The 18,174-nt window shown below is 53.2% G+C and overlaps 1 protein-coding gene across 1 annotated transcript; it reads right to left on the bottom strand.

Moving 5' to 3' along the window:
- Positions 1 to 1,378: 1,378 nt before the first annotated feature.
- Positions 1,379 to 7,705, bottom strand: LOC123284412 (ral guanine nucleotide dissociation stimulator-like). The gene is made up of 6 exons (XM_070506564.1): positions 6,779 to 7,705; positions 5,790 to 6,005; positions 4,753 to 4,822; positions 2,766 to 2,798; positions 1,976 to 2,391; positions 1,379 to 1,641 (listed from the first exon to the last, which is right to left on the bottom strand). Exons 1-3 carry the CDS (start codon positions 6,785 to 6,787, stop codon positions 4,802 to 4,804), a joined length of 246 nt encoding a protein of 81 aa, XP_070362665.1. The 5' UTR covers positions 6,788 to 7,705; the 3' UTR covers positions 1,379 to 1,641; positions 1,976 to 2,391; positions 2,766 to 2,798; positions 4,753 to 4,801.
- Between the last annotated feature and the right edge of the window lie 10,469 nt (positions 7,706 to 18,174).

Here is an 18,174-nt window from a genome sequence, read left to right as displayed (position 1 = left end):
TTCACCCATCCCTTGTCTTTCAGGCTGTTTCCAAGGGAGGAGATGGCAAAGGCTGGGTGGTCAGGCTTTCATTCCTGGTTCTGGAGCTGGTGCTCTGGTTGAGCTCAGAGCAGTGTCTGTTTAGCACTCAGATGGGAAGCATTTCAGCATTTCCCTCTGTAAGGCTGTGTCCATGAACATCCACAGATCATCAGTGTGCTGGCATTCCCAGCAGGACCCATGACTCACACCCTTCTTAGGCCTCCTCTTTCAAAGCTGCCAACAGGAAAGGCACACATCCCCATGACAGAACCACCGCACAAGACTGTGGAAAAGAACACAGCCAGCCCAGGGGCTGCACGCTTGCTGGGCTCAGGCACAGCAACGACTTTAGGAAAAGCCACTACAAATACTCCAGGTTGTGTAAATGTGGGACTGTCCAACACCACGGGCCTGAAAAGCACACAGGCCCAGAAGTCACCCTTGGCAGCAGGGAGACTCTGGGGTCATTCCTGGTCAGGAGGATCATCAGAAAGGCTAGGGGCATCTAGGGAATTTCTACCCTAAGATACAATTGTATGCAGAAGTGCAGAAATGCTGAAAATCCTGGCTTATAGGGAGCAGTAGGTTTATGGAGGGAGACCTGGCTGAGGCCCTAAAAGCTAAATCCCACAGCTTTCCCCTTGGATAGACAACAAGCAGGAAATGGTATTTGGAGTCAGGGACCAGAAGCCCAGGAAGAGCAAGTCTAGGCCAAGGGTGAACAGGGAGCCCTGCAGTAGGCCCAAGAAGGCAGAGTCCTGCCTGCCCATGGTCCATGTGCACAGGACCTTCCTCTGGCCTCGTCCTTCCCACATGCACGTTTTGAGCTTTTGACGGTATTTTCCTCACTAAGTGCTGAAGCCATTCCGGAGACTGAATCAGAAAGCAAAGTTCTAATCTGTGTGCAAGAGAAACCGGGAAACTGTTAACTCTTCCTGAAGAGTGTAGAAAGGAGCCACTGTCCTGGGCAGGACATGTGCTAGCGACAGGCACATGCTAGTGTGAAAGACACGCCCAGCTCAGTGGTTGTCACTCTGCCTGAGAAAATGCCTCCAATCCCTTAGTCCCAAGAGGTCAGAGGGGGCCTTCTCTGCTCCTGGACAGGGTGAACTACACTGCAATGATCCTGTCCTCGGAGGGAGGGGGACTTGGGCATGTCCTTCAGTAGCCTGGGAGGGGACTGGCCCTTCTCCCTTCTCCACATAAACTAAGCTGCTGATGCTGCGAGGTTTCTAAATTCAAGGAGGAATGTGAGTTTCTGGATGTGGTTACCATGAGCGCGGGGAGCAAAAGACGCACACCTCCACTCCCAGGATTAGAAAGAAGCAACAATTTAATATAATACTCAAACGGACCATTTACCATTGACAACAAAAACACGGCCCCTGCAAATACGGAAATAGGTGCTGGGGAAAAGCGGGGAGGGAGAAGAGGGTTTGGTGCCTTCCTTCGTGGCCTCCAGGGGACCCCAGGAAATGGATCACAAAGTTCTCCTTGTCAGAATCAGAGGACGTGGCCCTGTGCACCCTGAGTGTACCCACTGTGTCCGTGCTGTAGTTCAGCTGGTCTCAGGAGGGTCATGTATCACCACCACTGGGCGCTTGGTTGGGGGTCTGGTGCCTAGAGAAAGAGAGGCATTTCCTGAGGGGCCTGCCCTGGAATCACAGGGCACACCCCCTCCCTGCCCCCAAGGTGCTCTGTGCTCCAGCCCTGTGTTGAGTGCTCAGACAGCCAACAGCACCCCATCTGTCTCTGACACAGGGGCTGATATTTAGCGTCACCCGTTTCACAGAGGAGGAATCCAGTCCCAGAAACGTGAGTGCAACTGCCCAGGACAGGACTGCTCAGCAGTGGAGCTGGGACCCAGTGCCAGCTGTCTGCCTCCCCAGGCCCACACTCAGCCTGAATGTTTCCTGAGCCCGTGGATTCAGCCACTGCCGGTGCAGACACTCACTCTGTCCTGAGCGGTTCTTCTTGTCTTTGAAGAGAAATCGAATCTTTCTGGCCCAGTGGTATCAGGGCTCCAGCTGGCAGGACAGCCTGTAGCTACAGGACAGAGTAGAGCTGGGAGCTCTCAGGAGCCACACATGACATGTGCGTCCTGGAGCCTGCCCGTAGGTGGAGTCCAAGGGCCCCAGGGGTCGCGATGCCACCAGATCTGAGGCTGACCATGAAGCCACCGTCATGGGCTCTGGAGCTGGTCAGCAGAGAGAGTCTGCCCTGCCCTCCCCCAACTCCTGACCCGCCTCATCTCTCCTCCTTGCTCAGGGGCTCCACAGCCTGGAACCAGGCCCTAAAGTGCTCGTCAGGCTGCATGGTGTACAGATTTGCAGCCTCCTGGAACAGCTCGATCTCCATCAGTTTGAATTCCTAGGAGAGAGCAAGCACAGGATGCTCACAGGGCCTGAGTGGGGGACACTACCGGGCTCTTGGAGGGGGTGAGGAGGGGGACAAGGAGCCAGTCTTGGGCCTTTGCCCACTTGGGAACCCTGCCTCCCTGCAATTCCAGTCAGGACTTGCTTGCTCTCACATTTGGCCCGAAAGAGCTCCTCCTCCAGGAAGGCATCTTTGATGCCAGCCCTTCCCCCACCCACCAATGCCATTGGATCCCCATCTCTGTATATCGAACTGTGCAAATAAATGTCCGACCCTGGGGATTGGGCCAGAGGGGGTCCTGCCCATGGGCGGGGGCTCTCTGATTTCCACACCCCGACCCTCCCCAGCATGAGCCTGCAGCCGCTTACCTCATTCCATTTCCGACAGTTCAGCACATTCCCCTGAAAGGCAGACAGCCAGTCCATCAGAAACGGCCCCCTTAGGCCAGCACTAGCCCCCGTCCACACCTCTTCCAATGTTGCACTGCTGCCAGTGGGCAGGCCCTTCCAGAGACAAGACTTGGAACTCGGCCAGTCTCTAGGCTCCAGTGCAGGGGGCACAGTGCAACTGAGGCAAGAGACCTTGTAATCTAACCCTCTCTGATGATGCATGGGGAGACTCAGGCCTCAGGCAGGAAGGGACAGCTCAGCCACTGATGTGCTTCCTGACTGGGAGGTGCCCGTCTTCTCTTCCCTCATGGGCAGGGCCAGAGGAAGAGGCTGAGTCCAGCTCAGACACCACCTCCTGCGGCCGCACAGTCAGGCAACTCTGAGCCTCAGCAGCCCAAGGAATCTGGATGGTGGCTTCTGCGGAGCCTGCATTACTCATTGGGGAGATGAGCTTGATGTCCCAACTCCCACACGAGGCTGGAGGCGCTGCTGAGAGGATCTTTGCCAAATGCAGAGAGCTCAGGGCTCAGGGCAGGACTCTCTCCTCCCCACCCTCAGGAGCCTGAGCCCCCGGACCCACCTCCAGGCTCACGCACCTCCACATAAGCCACCATCGTAGCTTCCAGCAGCTCCAGGGAACTGAAGAATGTCACCATGGAGGGGACGACACCCTGTGCTGCCATCAGGGTGGGCATGGTGATGAGCTCCCGCTCTCAGGTGCCCCCATGAACCGTCCCCTGAAACTCCTCACCCCAGCCTCCTGCCCACCACACACTCTCACACAGAGCAGCCTAGGATCCTCGGGACACCCCAACACCCACAATTCCCTCCTCCCCTTCCCTCCAGGAGCACCAAAGTCCACCAGTCACATCCCAGGGCTGGTTCTTGGCCAACCCCAGGGGGTGTGGCCCCTGCCCCTCTCCACCCCAAATCTGTCCTGCTGCCAGCCCTTCCAGGCCCTCTCTTGCTCACTGCCAATGCAGGCACATCAGGCTAGGTGGCCACAGCAGATGCCCTGGAGGAGGATGGCCCCTCTCCTGAGGGAGGTCTCCAGCTAGAGGGGGAGCCCCCTCTCCTCTGACTCCTGGGCCCCTCCCCCACAGGCACCCTCCTCACCTGCTGCTGCTGCCTCTCCTGGGTTCCCTGGCAGGCCCTCTCTGCGGTCACTAACACAGAGGTTGCCTCCTGTCGGTGCTGAGGACAAGGACAGTGCAACCATACTCCCTCCACATGTCCACCAAGGCCCCTGAACTCAGACCCTGGCCATCTGGCTCTAGGCCACTGCTGCCTATGCTGCTCCCACCTCCAGGGTGGTCTGATTCTAGATCAGGCCTGGCTCCAGGACTCACTCCTGTGTGACCTTGGGCCTGCCCAGGCCTCCCTGAGCCTCTTTCCTCATCTGAAAAGTGTGAGGAAAATGTCACCTGCTTCCAGGAGTCTCCTGAGGACACAGGGTCATCTGCATCTCATCACTGCTCTCCCCTCACCTCTCAAGGAGGAGCCAGCACAGATCTCCTCACGTTCCTGTCCTCCCTTGGACAGTATCACCCTGCTGGGAGGCCTGCACCACTGATCATTTCCCTCCACTTCCCAGAGGGGGAGACCGAGGCCCCCAGAGGGGCAGTGACTGGCTCAAGGACCCATTGAGGAGAGGCTGCTCCCCGTCCCAGCCAGAGACCCTGTCCCCACTGCCTTCACCCCACCCCCAGCTCCAAATCTGACCAAGTCCCCGACCTCTGGTTTCTCGAGGGTTTGTACAGACCCCAGCTGAACAGACAGGGAGGGAGAGGGCAGGGTGTCCTGGGGGGCCTGGCTGAGTGGCTCTGGCCTGCCTCACCCTCACACGGCTCTCTGACCCCCAGCCTGGGCCGAGCCTTGCCATGCACCTCACCTCCTAGGATCCCCTCAGGATGTTCCCCTCCCCTCTCCTTCTGGCCTCCTTCCAGATCTCCAGCCTCCAGGTTACCTGCATGAGCAGCTCCCTGTTCACGCGCTGCTCTCTCCTGCACCACTTCTTAAAATTTCGACAACTCTCCCTGCGGGGTGGGGAAAGAAAGAAAGATAACAAGAAAAACTGTGGGTTGGTGGAAGGGCAAATCCCTTTTGTTTGAGAAGCCAGCAGATCCAAACTGCCTGGGGCCTGGATGAGGGACTTCACTGGGGTGCTCTGAGCTCTAAGGTCCCCATGGCACTGGTGAGGGGCCTCTCCTCTTGTCCCCTGGGGCCTCCATTCCCATATGTCCCAAACAGGTCTCTTTGCAACAGTGCTGATTTCAGCTGCATAGAGACGTCTGTTGCTGCAAAGGAAACACTTGACAATCTCCACCTGGGCTCAAGCCAGGATCTGGTCTGGAAGGAAATGAATCACTGGGGCAGAACCGCTGGCCTAAGGGCCCTGAGAGACTCAGATACCCAGCACCCAGATCAGTCCCTGTGCCCGGTATTCACTGTCTCCCAGGTGGTCTCAGCTGACTTTGGGGGACATGCCGGCCCAAAGCCGGCTGCCTGGGCCACCTCACCCTGATGGTGCTTGGCTGGAGAGCAGCCTACCCACCTAGAAACTTGTCCCCAGGTGTCTTGGAAACGGGTAATGGTAGGGCTCTGCAGGGCAAAAAGGATTGTGTGGAGGGAAGAGAAGTTTCCGAGGCCTCGGCACTCCTGGGGAAGGGAAGAGATGGAGCCTTGAGGGGGAGCTGGAGCTCTGCTCCCTCTGGCTTTCATCCCCTCACGGACTTCTCCTGTCCCTGAGGAGACAGATGTCCAGGGAAGCCAGGGAGGGCACATGTGGCACCCGACAAGTAACACTGCCAGGCACAAGGATTTGTAGCTCAACACAAGGAAGGAAGTGAGCTTGTCCCCATTGGGACCTCAAGTCAAGGTCAGTGTGGCCCTGGCAGGAGGGTCAAGGGACAGTCCAGGGACTCAGACGCCAGGCTTCAATCTTGAGAGCTGAGAAACAAGAGGCAATTCCCATGCCTCCAGACAGGGCCTGCCACGACTTACCTCAGCCACCCAGACCCAGAGCTCCACTACCCTGGCCCTGTCCTGTGCTATCATGCTCAGGTCCCCAAGGCAGGTGATGAGGATGGAATTGGCCACGGTGTTGTCTTGCGTCACAGTGTCACGGACGGTGGGTGCCAGGTACTCGCGTTCCCTGTTGTCTCGCTCGGACCAGATGGAGCCAAGGCAGTGGGCGGGCACCAGTGTCTTGAACAGCTCCTGAAGAAGATTCGGAGTGTCACCCAGTCCTGCTGCACCCCAGCTCAGTGTCCACAGTCCTCCATAGGCCCAGGCAGGGTGAGATCAGAGCTGGAGCTCAGGAAGCAGAGCATGTGGCCTGAGGCTTGTGGGAGTCCCTGGGTTTGGCTGTGTCCACTGAATGCACCCAGTCCAGGATGAACCTGGACACAGTACTGTGGGGGAGTGAGATGACATTTGCTCCCAGCCCTGTCTCACTTCCTCCAAGCTCCAGAACGCAGCCCACACATGCCCACCAGAAGGGCCATCATCTACCCATCCCAGTCCCCCTCCGGTCCCACTCCCCATTCCCATGCACATTCCCCCGAGGCAGGGACAACCACCAGCTTTGTTTTTCTCCACTGGAATCAATACACATCACCTGCCTGATAAGTGCTGAGGCTGTTCTGGCCACCTGCGCAGATGGGGGATCCACCCAAGGACCTGGCAGCACTTCAGTGAGTGCCCATCCCCCACCAAAGGGCCAGACTCTGCCCACCTTCCACTCTCTCCCACCTCATTCATCTGCACAGCCACCCTGTGCAGCAGATGCTCTGAGTGTCTGTCTCTACTGTGCCCTGTTTGCTAGGGGACAGCGAAGGCTTGGGGGGAAAGAAAACTACCCAGGTCACAGTGTTGGTAAGGGAGGGAGCAGGGATGTGGACCCAGATCATCAGATTCCTGAGCAGGGAATGGCAGGTGCTCATGGCACCTGGAAGGCAGGAGTCACCTGCCCTGCCAGCTCCGCTGCTCACCGCAGCCATCCTCGTCAGCTGCTCTGCCACCAGCTGCGGAGGGAAGTCCAAGATGTTCGGCTTCTCCTCCCGCAGCTGGTCCTCGGTGGTCACAGCCCAGGGGCAGGTGGGCTCCGGGGCTGGATCTGGAGGGCTCGTGGCTGGTGAAGATGGAACTGGAAGGCTGAGTGGAGGTCAGCGTCCAGTGGGCTCCAGTGCATGAGCTGGCTCTGGGGCTGCCTTTAATGGTGGCCCTTGCTCTGGCCCTTGAGGTGCCAACTCAGGGGCTGCTGGCTTCAGCTCTAACACAGGTGGTGACACTGGAGGTGCAGCTGCCTCTAGCCCAGGTGCTGACACTGGCTCTGGCTCTGGAAGCGGCAGGAACTTTGGAGCTGGCTCTGGAGCAGGATAAAGAGAAAGTTTCACTCACACACCTGACAGTTTCTGTGATTTTCAAAGACAGGAAAGACTCCACTGCCTTGAAGGGAACTCTAGCCCATGAATGTCAACACAGACAGTCTTCTCAGACTCCAGTCCCCTCACCTTTCTGTTTGGCCTCAATGGCTTTGAGGTGCTCCAGGTGGCCTGGCAGAAGGTAGGCATGGCCCTCCACGTGTGAGCCACCAAAGCTGACATGCACAGTGGCCAGCTGCAGGGTCCAACAGGGAAACTGCAGGGACTACCTGCAATCCTGCCCTTGGCACAGCCAGGTTCCCAGCAGGAAATAGATAGCACTGGGGGGAGGCAGATGGGCCAGAGAGTCAGTGGCCCGGCCTTTCCTTAAACACTGCCCGCCCAAGGCACTCTTGTTAACATCTGCACCCCTGTACCAGACCCTCCCCCTCCAGAGGAGGGCCCCATCCCAGCCCTGAGCCTTGGCTGGCTGTCCTGGCAGTGGCAGGCCTGCTCATCCAGCAGGCTGAACACAGAGTCTGTGAGAGTCTCTTGTTCCCACTGACACTCTCCACCCCAAGGGTCTGGACACAGCCCACCCCAGCCCACCATGGATGTGGGCCACTGGAATGAAGACTCCAGCAGATTTGGGAGCAGCTTGCTCACGCACCTCCTACTATGGACCTGGTGGTGGCATTCACAAGGGGTGGATGTGGAGAAAGGGAGGCAGAAGGAGCTGGGACTCTGCTGGGAGTGGGTCTCTAGGGGACAATTCAGCCCAGCCTCCCTTCTGGTTCTCAGGGGGCCTGGGACCCATGCACAGCCCTCTTTGAGTCCAGTCCTGCTGGAGTGGAAGCCACCAGAACTCAGCCCTCCCATGGGAATCACAAGATGGGTGAGATGCAGGGTTCTCCCAGGGCTGCCCCAGGCACAGCCTCCATCCTCTCCCCCCACCCTGTTTGCTAGAGACAGTAGGCCATCCATCTGGACCCAAAGACCACTCACTTTGGGAGGTGGTGCTGTCCTCCAGCATCCCGCACACAATGGGCCAAGCTGCCTCCATGTGTCCCAAAGGGGATGAGGGCATCACCCGGGATGTAGGGTAGATGGGACCAAGGAATGATGTCAAGTGTGACTGTCTGACTCTCAGACTAGAGGGGAGGCCCAGGGAGGCAGTCTGCTTCATTCATTGAGCGATAGTTTGTCCAGATGTCCTGCACACAGTAGGTCCTTCATAGACATTGTTGACTGAACTCCAACCAGAACCACCCCAGGTGTCTGAGTAGGGCTGGGGCCCCTCTGGGGCCCCAGAGATCCCTAAATGGCTAGATCAAAGACAAACACCAGGACCAGCTGGATGGCATCTCAACCTCCTTGACAGGGTGCTCCCCAGGTGCTTTTCCAAACTCAAAATGCCACAAGCCAGTGAAGGGAGAGGAAGACTACTTTTCATAGGGGTCAGAGAAATAACCACCACCAGCAACAACAGCATGGCCCACGGCCCTCTCTGCAGAGCCGGGCACCATGGAAGCACGTGGATGGCTGAGCCCATTCATCCCTGGGAGAACCCTAGCAAGTTCATCCTCTCCCACCCCACGTTTCAGAGGAGCCAACTCAGGCTCAGAGAGATGTGGTGACATTCCCAAGACAAGACACACAGCTGGCAGTGGGCAGAGTTACCACTGTGCTCTGGAGGCGGCGGTCAGTCACCTGGGAAACAGCTGGTCCAGGACCTGGTGGGAAGTGCTGGGCCCTGAGTAGCTGTAGAGGGAGTTGATGACACTGCAGAGGACTCTGCTGGGGAAGGCTGTCAGCACAGACTCTGAGAGCCTCTGCATCATGCCTGCCTGGAGGGCACGCATCCTGCAGGCCTCAGTTACAGACAGAGTGGACTCATCTTCACACTGGGTGGGACGAGGAGGGACACAGGCTCAGGGCCACCACTGCGAACCACCAGCGTCATCGAGGTCTGCAGCTGACCCAGGAACTCCTAGCCCATCCCAGACATGTGCAACAGGAGAGACAGGAGCGCCCACTCTCAGCAAGGTTCTGGGCTCTCAAAGTACAACCTGACTTTGGGCGGGCAAAGGATTCCATATTCAGCTCCCTCGAGGGCATTTGCTCACTGAGGGACAACAGACCTCCCTCTGTGAAGAGCACCAGCCCAGGGAATCCTCAACAGCACCCCTCTCTAGAGAGGAGATCAGAGGCTTAGGCATGCCAAGTGGCTTCTCTAGGTCCTGTGGGTCAGAACTGAGAACCACCCAAAGTGAGGGCTGAGGGACATCCCCTCTAACTGCCTGAGGCTTCATCGGACCCTGACCCAGAGGGAAATGTTATGTGGTCACCTCACCCCTCCCTGGTATGGAAACAGTGTACAGGGCAGTGACAAGCTCTGAGAATCCCTTGACTTCCAAAAGACGCTGATAGTTATTTCTCTTACATTAAAGGGAGTTTGGAGACCCTCGTTACCCAGGTTTCATGTTCCAAAAAAGGCAAAATTCAAAGATACTCAGGGCCTAGTGGGAAGTGACAATGACATCAACGTTTTCTCTAATCTTCCTAGGAAAATGCAAAGAGTGCCCTCCTACCCTCCTATGCAGCTGATGGGGAGGAGCAGAAGTCTAGATTCCTTTGGGAATGGGACTGTGGGACACTGAGGGGGGACAGCACTGTTAGGGTCCCAGGAGAACGGCAGTTTGAGTTTGGATTCTGGGCCGGCCATGATCATCTCAGGGTCCTGGGTAGGAAGACCCCTCCGTGCCCACTCTCACCTCGGAGCAGCCCTGGTTATTGATGGTGGCATGGTGGAGCTGCCCCATGTCCAGGAAGATGGAGTACCCGAAGCCATCCGTCAGCTCTTCGACCACCTCCTGTGTGCAGCTCTGCAAAGACAATGCCAGAGAGCTGGGCAGGGAGGTCTCAGGGGCCTGCCTCGACTTGGCCACAGGAGGAATCCCCAGCACCGATCAGGTACCCAGCAGTGTCTGTGTAGAACTCCAGCCAGGGAGGGAATGAGATGACACCTGGAGGATTCGGGACTGACGTATGCATAGAGGAGCTTGGTCCCCAGCACCCACTCTCCCATCCTGCTACCCACCACCTAGGCTAGGAACACAATACACTGCCAGGCTTCAAACAGCCAGCAAAGGGCTCGTGCCCACGGTGGGTCCCCACTCTGCCCTGCCATCCCTCACTCCACTCCCCCCCGACACACAAGGAGGCTCAGAGGGGTGTGGGGCTGGGATCCCGTTGTGGCCTAACGTGGTTGGCCTGCCCTATGTTACCTGAGGTCTCCTCCTGCCAAATGGCCAGAGGCGGTGCAGGTGAGGGCCAAGCCAATGTGTGTAGTGACTGAAAAGACTCTGTTTCTTGGCTTTCCTGAAGCCACAGCCTAGAGAAGTCGGGAGACAATAGTAGAACATGTTGTTCTCTTGAATGTCTCCACTCAAGTGAGCTCAATAGGAGGCTATGTCTAGAATGTGGGCTCCTGGAGACCAGTGTGCTAAGTTCTGTTGGGGTCTGTCACAAAGGAAGTGAGGTCACTACCTCAAGCTTCCCTTACCCGGGCCCCTTTCTTCAATCACACCCAACCAAACCACCTCTGGGCTCTTGGCTGCTCACCCTCCTTGCCCATATCATCTCCAGAACTGTATGCAATTAGCCAGCACAGAGCCCCACACAGGACCTTGAGATGGAACCAGGCTTCCAGCTTGAGGAAGCTGAGCTCAGCTGAGTTCAGGCCTCTTTTTCCCTAGAAGCTCTGTGTCATGGAAACACCATTGTACCTCCCAGGGCCTCCTTAATCTTTCAACCTGCACAATGGGGACAAGGCCAGAAATAGCTCCCTTGGGACATCCTCAGCTGTAAAAGAAATAGTAGTGACAACACCTGTGGTCTGGTTTCACGTGTGTCTGATGCACACAGTTAGAGATGAAAGAATGACAAGAAGGGGTGGGATATCGTGTGGAGTATCCCTCAAAACAGGACAGGGTTGTAGCTCTTGGACCTTGAGAAAGTCACTGCCCCTCTGAGCCTCATTCCCACGTCTGCCCCTTTAAGGGGTTGAAATTAGAAGAAATTCAGATATAGCCAGTCACTGGCATGAAACCTTCCATGGCCTCCTGTTTGACGACTTTCAGACCCAAGTGCCTCATGTCAGCCTATGTGGAGGGCAGCCTCCACCATGGCTCCGGGTCCTCACTGTCTTCTGCTGTGCACATCCTTGTGGAACCACACAGTGGTCAGGAAATGGCTTCTGAACAGAACGCAGCCAAGGTGTTGTGATGGCACGCAACCCAGGGTTAAGAACAAAAAGCCTGGCCCTTCCTTCTTACTCATTTTCTTTATCCCCCTCCCTCTTTCCCTCCTCCTGTTTCCATCTCTCTCTCTCTCTCTCTCTGCCTCTTATATCTCTGGAACTGGGGGAGAAAGTGCACATGTGTTCAATTTCCCTATGTAGAGGCTCCATAGGAGAGAGTGGAGGGATTGATTGGCCGACAGGCAGGAACTCAGGATTTCCATCCAGACAAACCCTGTCAACATGCATGTGAGCAAACTTGGGAGCACATGCTCCCCAAGTCGAGCCGCAATAGAGACGCAGCCCAAGCTTCATAGAGACCTTGAGGCAGAGGCACCCAGCTAAGCCGTGCCCAATTCCTGGCACACACACTTTGTGAGAGCTTAAGGATTTGTACTTTCTAGGGGCACGGTCTTGGAGCAATGTCGTCAGAGAGTGACAGGAAAAAGCAGTCTGCCAGTCTTGCCACCCGTCCCTGCCATGCCCCCGTCTCCCCTCCTCTCTCTTCTCAGGATCCTTCCAGCCACACCGCCACCTTTTTGCCCTTCTCTGCCCAGACTCCTTTCTTCCTGTGAGTCTCTGCACCAGCGGTGTCTTCTCCCTGACACTCAAACTGTTTCCAGACACAGGTAGGTGTGCCTCACATCTGTCACTCTGCTCACAGCAAATGTCACCTCCGTGAGGCCTTTCAGGGCCTCCCAGGCACAGTCTCCAACATCACAGATCTCACATCTGCAAGGTCATCTCATGATTTCCTCCTTCTTGGTCTCATTTGGATAAAGTGAGTCCATGAAGGAGGGCTTTCTGCTTGGCAGAAGCAGAGGCAGCTTTTTCTGGTGACCTCAGGAACATGACTGTCTCTTCTGGGCTGAATGTTTCCCCTCACAAGTCCATTGTGAATGGAAACCGTCATTTCATCTCTTTCCTGGGTCTGGTTTCCCCTAAGAACACAGGGAGCCATCCCTTCTCCCTGGAATGTGGCACCAGCCCCTACACCCACAGCCAGGAAATTAGCGCCCAGCTTCAAACACCACCAGATCCTTAAGTCAGTTTCTGCTGAGGCCTCCCATCCATTCTGCAATTCCATGGTAACACCTGAGGTCACCTTTCCCCTGAGACTCAGCTCCCAGCCTTCCCTTGGCTTCTTACAGAACAGTGGGATTTCCAAGAAGCACTCCCAGCCTGGGAAAGAAAGGTTTTGAAATGTTCTCTATGTATTTTCCAGGACATGGGATATGGGGAGAAGTCATTTTGGTGTGTATGTGCAGCAGTTTTGATGCAAAAAGTATCTTTTTCAGACAGAGATCAAAGAATGGGGCTACTGGGTGTAACAAGAAAATAGATACACTGAGCCAACGTCTTCATGGTGTGAAGTCTTAGAGAGCAAACAACATGATTAAGAGCAGAGAATATGGGGACAATATCTTATGTTCAAATTCCAGCTCAGTCACTTCCTAGATATTGGTAGTGGGCAAGTTACTCACTTCATCAGTGCCTCAGTTTCCTCATCTGGTGTTGGCAAGAATGATAAGTGTACCTAATTTGTAAGGACATGGAGAGTATTAAAGGAGTTAATGTTTGAAAACTGCTTGCAACACCTAGCACATTACAAGCACTGTACCAACCCATTATAAATGAAATGGAAACGTTCTTCTGATGCTATCTGTTTGCTCCAGAAGGAAGACTAGTGCCTGGATGGATGTAGAAAGCACTCTCTGAGACAGGATGAATCGAAGAATGAACAACATTGTTGAAGGCATTTCCAATGGCACATCCGCCTCCCTACAGACATTCCCAAGCACAATCACACCCAAGCATCCCTTCTCTGTCCTGCATCATTTTTTGGGATTCTATCCAGAAATCATGGGGGCTTGTTGCACCCTGGGACCCACACCCACTACAGGTTCTCTTCTCTCTAGGAGAAAACCTTAGGCCTTGTCCTAATGGCTGCAGCCCACAGGCTCTGCCCTCTGATCCTTTTCTTCACTTGAGGGAGAAGTGCCATCCCCAGAACTGGGCACACACAGTGTGAGCCTTGGAGGGAATGTCTCCCTGGCTGGTTGTAGGTGGAAGAGCGCCGTGACAGAGTGGGATTTAGGGAGAGTCTTCCAGGTGTGCTCAGAATGGGTCCAGCCAGGGCATTTGTCAGCAAGGTCTGGTCTGGTTGGCGGACCTCGGTGGCAAATGAGTGGCAGGGGCAGCATGTTTTAGAGGTCCTCGCATGAGACAATACATAGGATGGTCATGAAGTCAGAATCAACCTAATGAGCTCCAACTCAATGCACTGTCATCTGTTCCCTGACTGGCTCACTAATCCAGGAGTGATTTACAAGAGTGATATTCGTGTTCTATCATCTTTTCATTGGTTGGCTACAGCTATTATTCTTTAAACAACTTGTATATTTCTACAAAGGAAAGGAAAGGTGAGTTTTGTTACAACCCTTCTAGCAAAATTCTCCCTAACATATTGAATCACTAACAGAATCCACCACTGGGAACCTCACATAAAATCCTGACATTTACTCTCTCATTTCATATTTTCCTGTTTGGTAAATTCTCTTGACTTCTGGCTTCTTTCCTTAGGTTCGTCCACTTAGGACAATGTAGGAGTGCAACCTCCTGCCACTTGAGTAGTGGTGAAACTCTATGATGATGTTGCTTTTGTTTTGTGACTGTGAATGTGTGTATGTGTGTGTGTGTGTGTGTGTGTGTGTGTGTGTGATAAGACTGTTTTCTGCATCTTGCCACGTGGGTTGGATTGACTCCTTTCCTTGGAAAAATTGTCCCTAACCACTTTCTCTGGGCTTTATTTTCATGGCTTGAACAGTGCTGTGCAACAGTAGAATTGACACTCTATCTTATGGAATTTAAACTTCTTTTAGTAGCCACATTTAAGAAAGTAAAAATAAACACATGAAACTAATTTTAATAGTATATTTAAACCCATTATAAACAAGATATTATTATTTCTCCAGGCAATCTATATAAAAATTATTACAGAGATAGTTGACTTTTTTTTTTATGATTGGGATCTACAAATCCATTTACAGCACAGTCTTCATTTGCAAATTGAAATTTTATACATATTCAGTTTCTGTGTCCCCCAAATCAGAATCTGGGCTGAATTGTTAGAGAAGAAATAAAGCAGAACAGGCATAAGTAATGATCACTATCAATCCAGCTCAGCATGAACACTCACCACTGACAAAAAGGCTGTCCCTGAGCAGGGAGTAGAGGCCCCTCAGGGTGACACGGTGAGTCAGCTTGTTAAGCTCCCAGGAATGCTGCTGTCACCTGATGTCTCTGTCATACTCTCCATCACACGCCATGGGGTCAGGGTGGTAGGTGCAGACAGCTTCCACGCTGGTGGCTGCCCCATCCTCCCCAGGCCTTGGGAGAGAGGAATGTGGGGACTCTAGAGAGATGTCCTGAGTCCTCTATTAATGGGGGCCAGAGGGAGGGAGGAGCAAATTGGCAGTCAGTGGGAAGAGTGAAAAGTGGGGTGGGCTCTGAAAGTGTTTGTAACTCTCAAACGCTCAGAAAAGGGACTTTCCTGAGGGAGATCAGTCTGCAACCCAAGGACAAGGGGCCTAGGCTGCTCTTCTTGAACAAGGATCCAAGCAGTGGAGGAGTCAGGAGGAGGGTGAGCAGGAGAGACAGCAGGAGGAGAGTGGCTGGCTGGGACTCATTCTACCAGGAGCTGCAGGCACCAGGGTCTCATCCGGTGCTGCAGGACTCTCTCAGTGGAGTTAAATGTCGCTGAGCCCTTGCTCATGTCTGTTGAATATTGGAGGTTGGAGATGCTGAAGTTCAGTGTGAGGGCCTTCAGCTCGTGCCCAATACCTTGCAAGAAGAGATGGGGAGAGATGGCCATCACTGACAGCTGGCCTGAGACCAGATCAGAGTCCTGAACTCATTATCATCTGTTGCCTTTACTCCCAGTGGAACCACCACCCACCGCTGTGCTCATCTAAGTTGAAGCCAGTATCTCACTCACCTCCTCCTTCCTCCCCTGCCAGTAACACCAATTGCACTTGAGGATTGCTCCTCAAAACACACCCTATTTCCCTATATAATGCCTACTCCTTCTTAAAGACCCCAACTGGGCAAAACTTCCTCCACAAAGCTCTTCCCGCCCAAACAATGCCAGTGCTTCTCCTCAAAACATCCCACCTTTGATTAGAATTTTCTGTGAATTTCACAAGACCAGGGCCTGTCTGAGGGCTGCATCAGACTGGATTATTGGTATAATCTTTGTGATCAGCATGATTGCCTGAAAAGCAGAATTGCACTCCTTGGCTTTCCAGCTCCCAAGTGATAATTCGGCAGTGGAGGTGTGGGGCTGGAGAGCTCCTCTGGGGAAGGAAGAGGGGTCCTCTAGGCCTATGGTGGCCTCTGGTTGCTCAGGCGATGAGGAAGTAGGCAGGAACTTGCTGCTTGGCTCAGGAGCTGTGGAAAGGGCTCTTGTTAGGGTGGGACAGAGCCCCCCATACAGTGGGTGAAGCCCCACAGGCTCATCTGCACTCTGGTAGTGGTTGTCCCAGGACAACCATTCACAGGTGAGCCATAAATGTGAGTGACAGAAGGAGGGATTGTGTGAGTAGAGGGATGAGCAAGCCTGTGAAGGAGATGAACCCAAAAGAGTGAGTGTGGTTGAAGAGAGAGATGGAACAAAGAGAGAGGTAGTGGTACAGACAGAGGGGATCCCTGGATGGACAGAGGAAGAGTGGATAAATGGAGGGTCTAAGGGAAAGCAGGAAGAATACACACAAGGAAGAGAAGATGGGAGGAAAGAGGATGGAAGGAGAGAAGAGGGAAAAAACAGGCGAACAGGCAGGAGGAGAGTTGGACAGATTGATATCTGGACAGATGGTTGGATGGATAGATGGAAGGAAGGAAGGAATGGAGGGAGGGAGTGTGGAAGGAAGGATAGAAGGAAGAAAGGAAGGAAGGAGGGAACCTGAGAGGAGGGAGAACTGGGAAAATCACCTGCTCAAGTTCACAGGGTGCTTTAAAGGGAGGTTAAGGCTGAGAATACAGGACCCCCAACTCCCAGGCTTGTGTCCACCTGTCCCAATGCTGCCAGTTATTACTCCTAGAAATAAGCATATGGATATAAAAGAAACCTTGACCCCTACCCTCACAACACACATAACTCAATTCCTGGACACTGTGACCTATAGGTGAAAGGTAAAATAATAAAGCTTCTAGAAGACAACATAAGAAAACATCTTCAGGATGACAGGATAGCAAAAACTTCTTAAAGAAGACACAAATGCCCACATACACACACTCTCCATAAAAGAAAAGATCGGTAAACTTGGATTCATTAAAATTTAGACTTTCGGTTCATCATGAGACATATTACAAGAGGGAATTGGCAAGTCACAGGATGCGAAGAGATTGTTCCAATTCGAATATTCAACAAAGGATTCTCATGCAGAATACAGAAAATCTTCAGCATTACAGTAAGACAGAATCCAAACAAACCGATTGCTTAAAACTGGGCAAAAGAGTTGAACAGGCACTTCACACACAGAGCGTCCCAACGGTCAACAAGCATATGCAAATATGCTAGAATCAGTAGGTACCATGGAAATTACAATTCAACCACACTGAGATCTTCTATACACCAGAGAATGGTTAAAAACAGATGTGAAATGCTGAGCCGATGGCAGCAAGTGGAGGGCAGGCTGCAGAGCAACTGGAAGGCTCACACTTTGCTGGTAGGAGCAGGAATTCATGCAGCCACTTGGGAAAGCTTTTTGGCAGGATCTATCTGTTAAAGCTGGAGACACACATACTACATGACCAACAATTCTACTCTTAGATGTGCACTCAATAAAATCTAAACATTTGAACCAAGAGAAAGGAGCAAGAATGATTAGAGCATCATTCTCTTCATTCCTCCAAAGTAGAAAGTACTCAAATATCCATCTACAATAGAATGGATAAATCAATTCTGGCGTCTAGTTCATGGTGGTTTTAAAAATTTGCCACAACTTCTTGGAGACACATACCATAAATATGTGAGGTTTAGGTTCCCTCCTAAGGAGGCAGGTGTGTACCTACTTCAATCAACAGAATAGAAGTGTTGTTCTGTGGAAGTGGTGTGATGTGACTTCCATGGATGTGCCACTCTCAGGAAGCTTGCTCAGGGAAGCCAGCCACCAAGCTGTGAAGAGCTAAAGCCTCATGGAGAATCTCCTCATGGAGAATCTGCAACCAGGGCACAGCCACCTTTGTAGCAACTGCTATGCTGGCGATCAGGTGAGAAGACTTCGTTCCCAAACAGAAGATGAACCATATGCACTGAAGAAAATAGACCACAACACAAGCCCTGACACACACCATGTCCACTTATACTTCGTATCTCAAGACCAGGGGCCAGGATGAGGAGGCAGGAGTTCATCCCCAAATTCTTGTGATTTTATCCAATACCAGACAGACTGTGCTCACCAAGCATTTCCTAAACCTCCTCTATCCTCAAAGGAATCTCTGCATCTGGATACTGACATTAAGTTTCCTCTGGTCATATATGATCACCAACCCCAGTACAGCCTTTGTATCAGCAATAGGTGAACACTATCTGAACAGGTCACCTGGGTCCCAAAAGTGGCAAAGAAGTAGAGCAACTTTCAAGTAGAAGTTTCCATCTCCATGGAAATTGTATTTTAGATGTACCATTGGAAAAATAAAACAGCCACTTTCCAAAACAAGAAAC

The sequence above is a fragment of the Equus asinus genome, chromosome 3, assembly GCF_041296235.1.
Source record: "Equus asinus isolate D_3611 breed Donkey chromosome 3, EquAss-T2T_v2, whole genome shotgun sequence".
Taxonomy (NCBI): Eukaryota; Metazoa; Chordata; class Mammalia; order Perissodactyla; family Equidae; genus Equus; species Equus asinus.
Note: the sequence above shows the minus strand (reverse complement) of the source record. Positions and strands in the feature narration are given on the sequence as shown.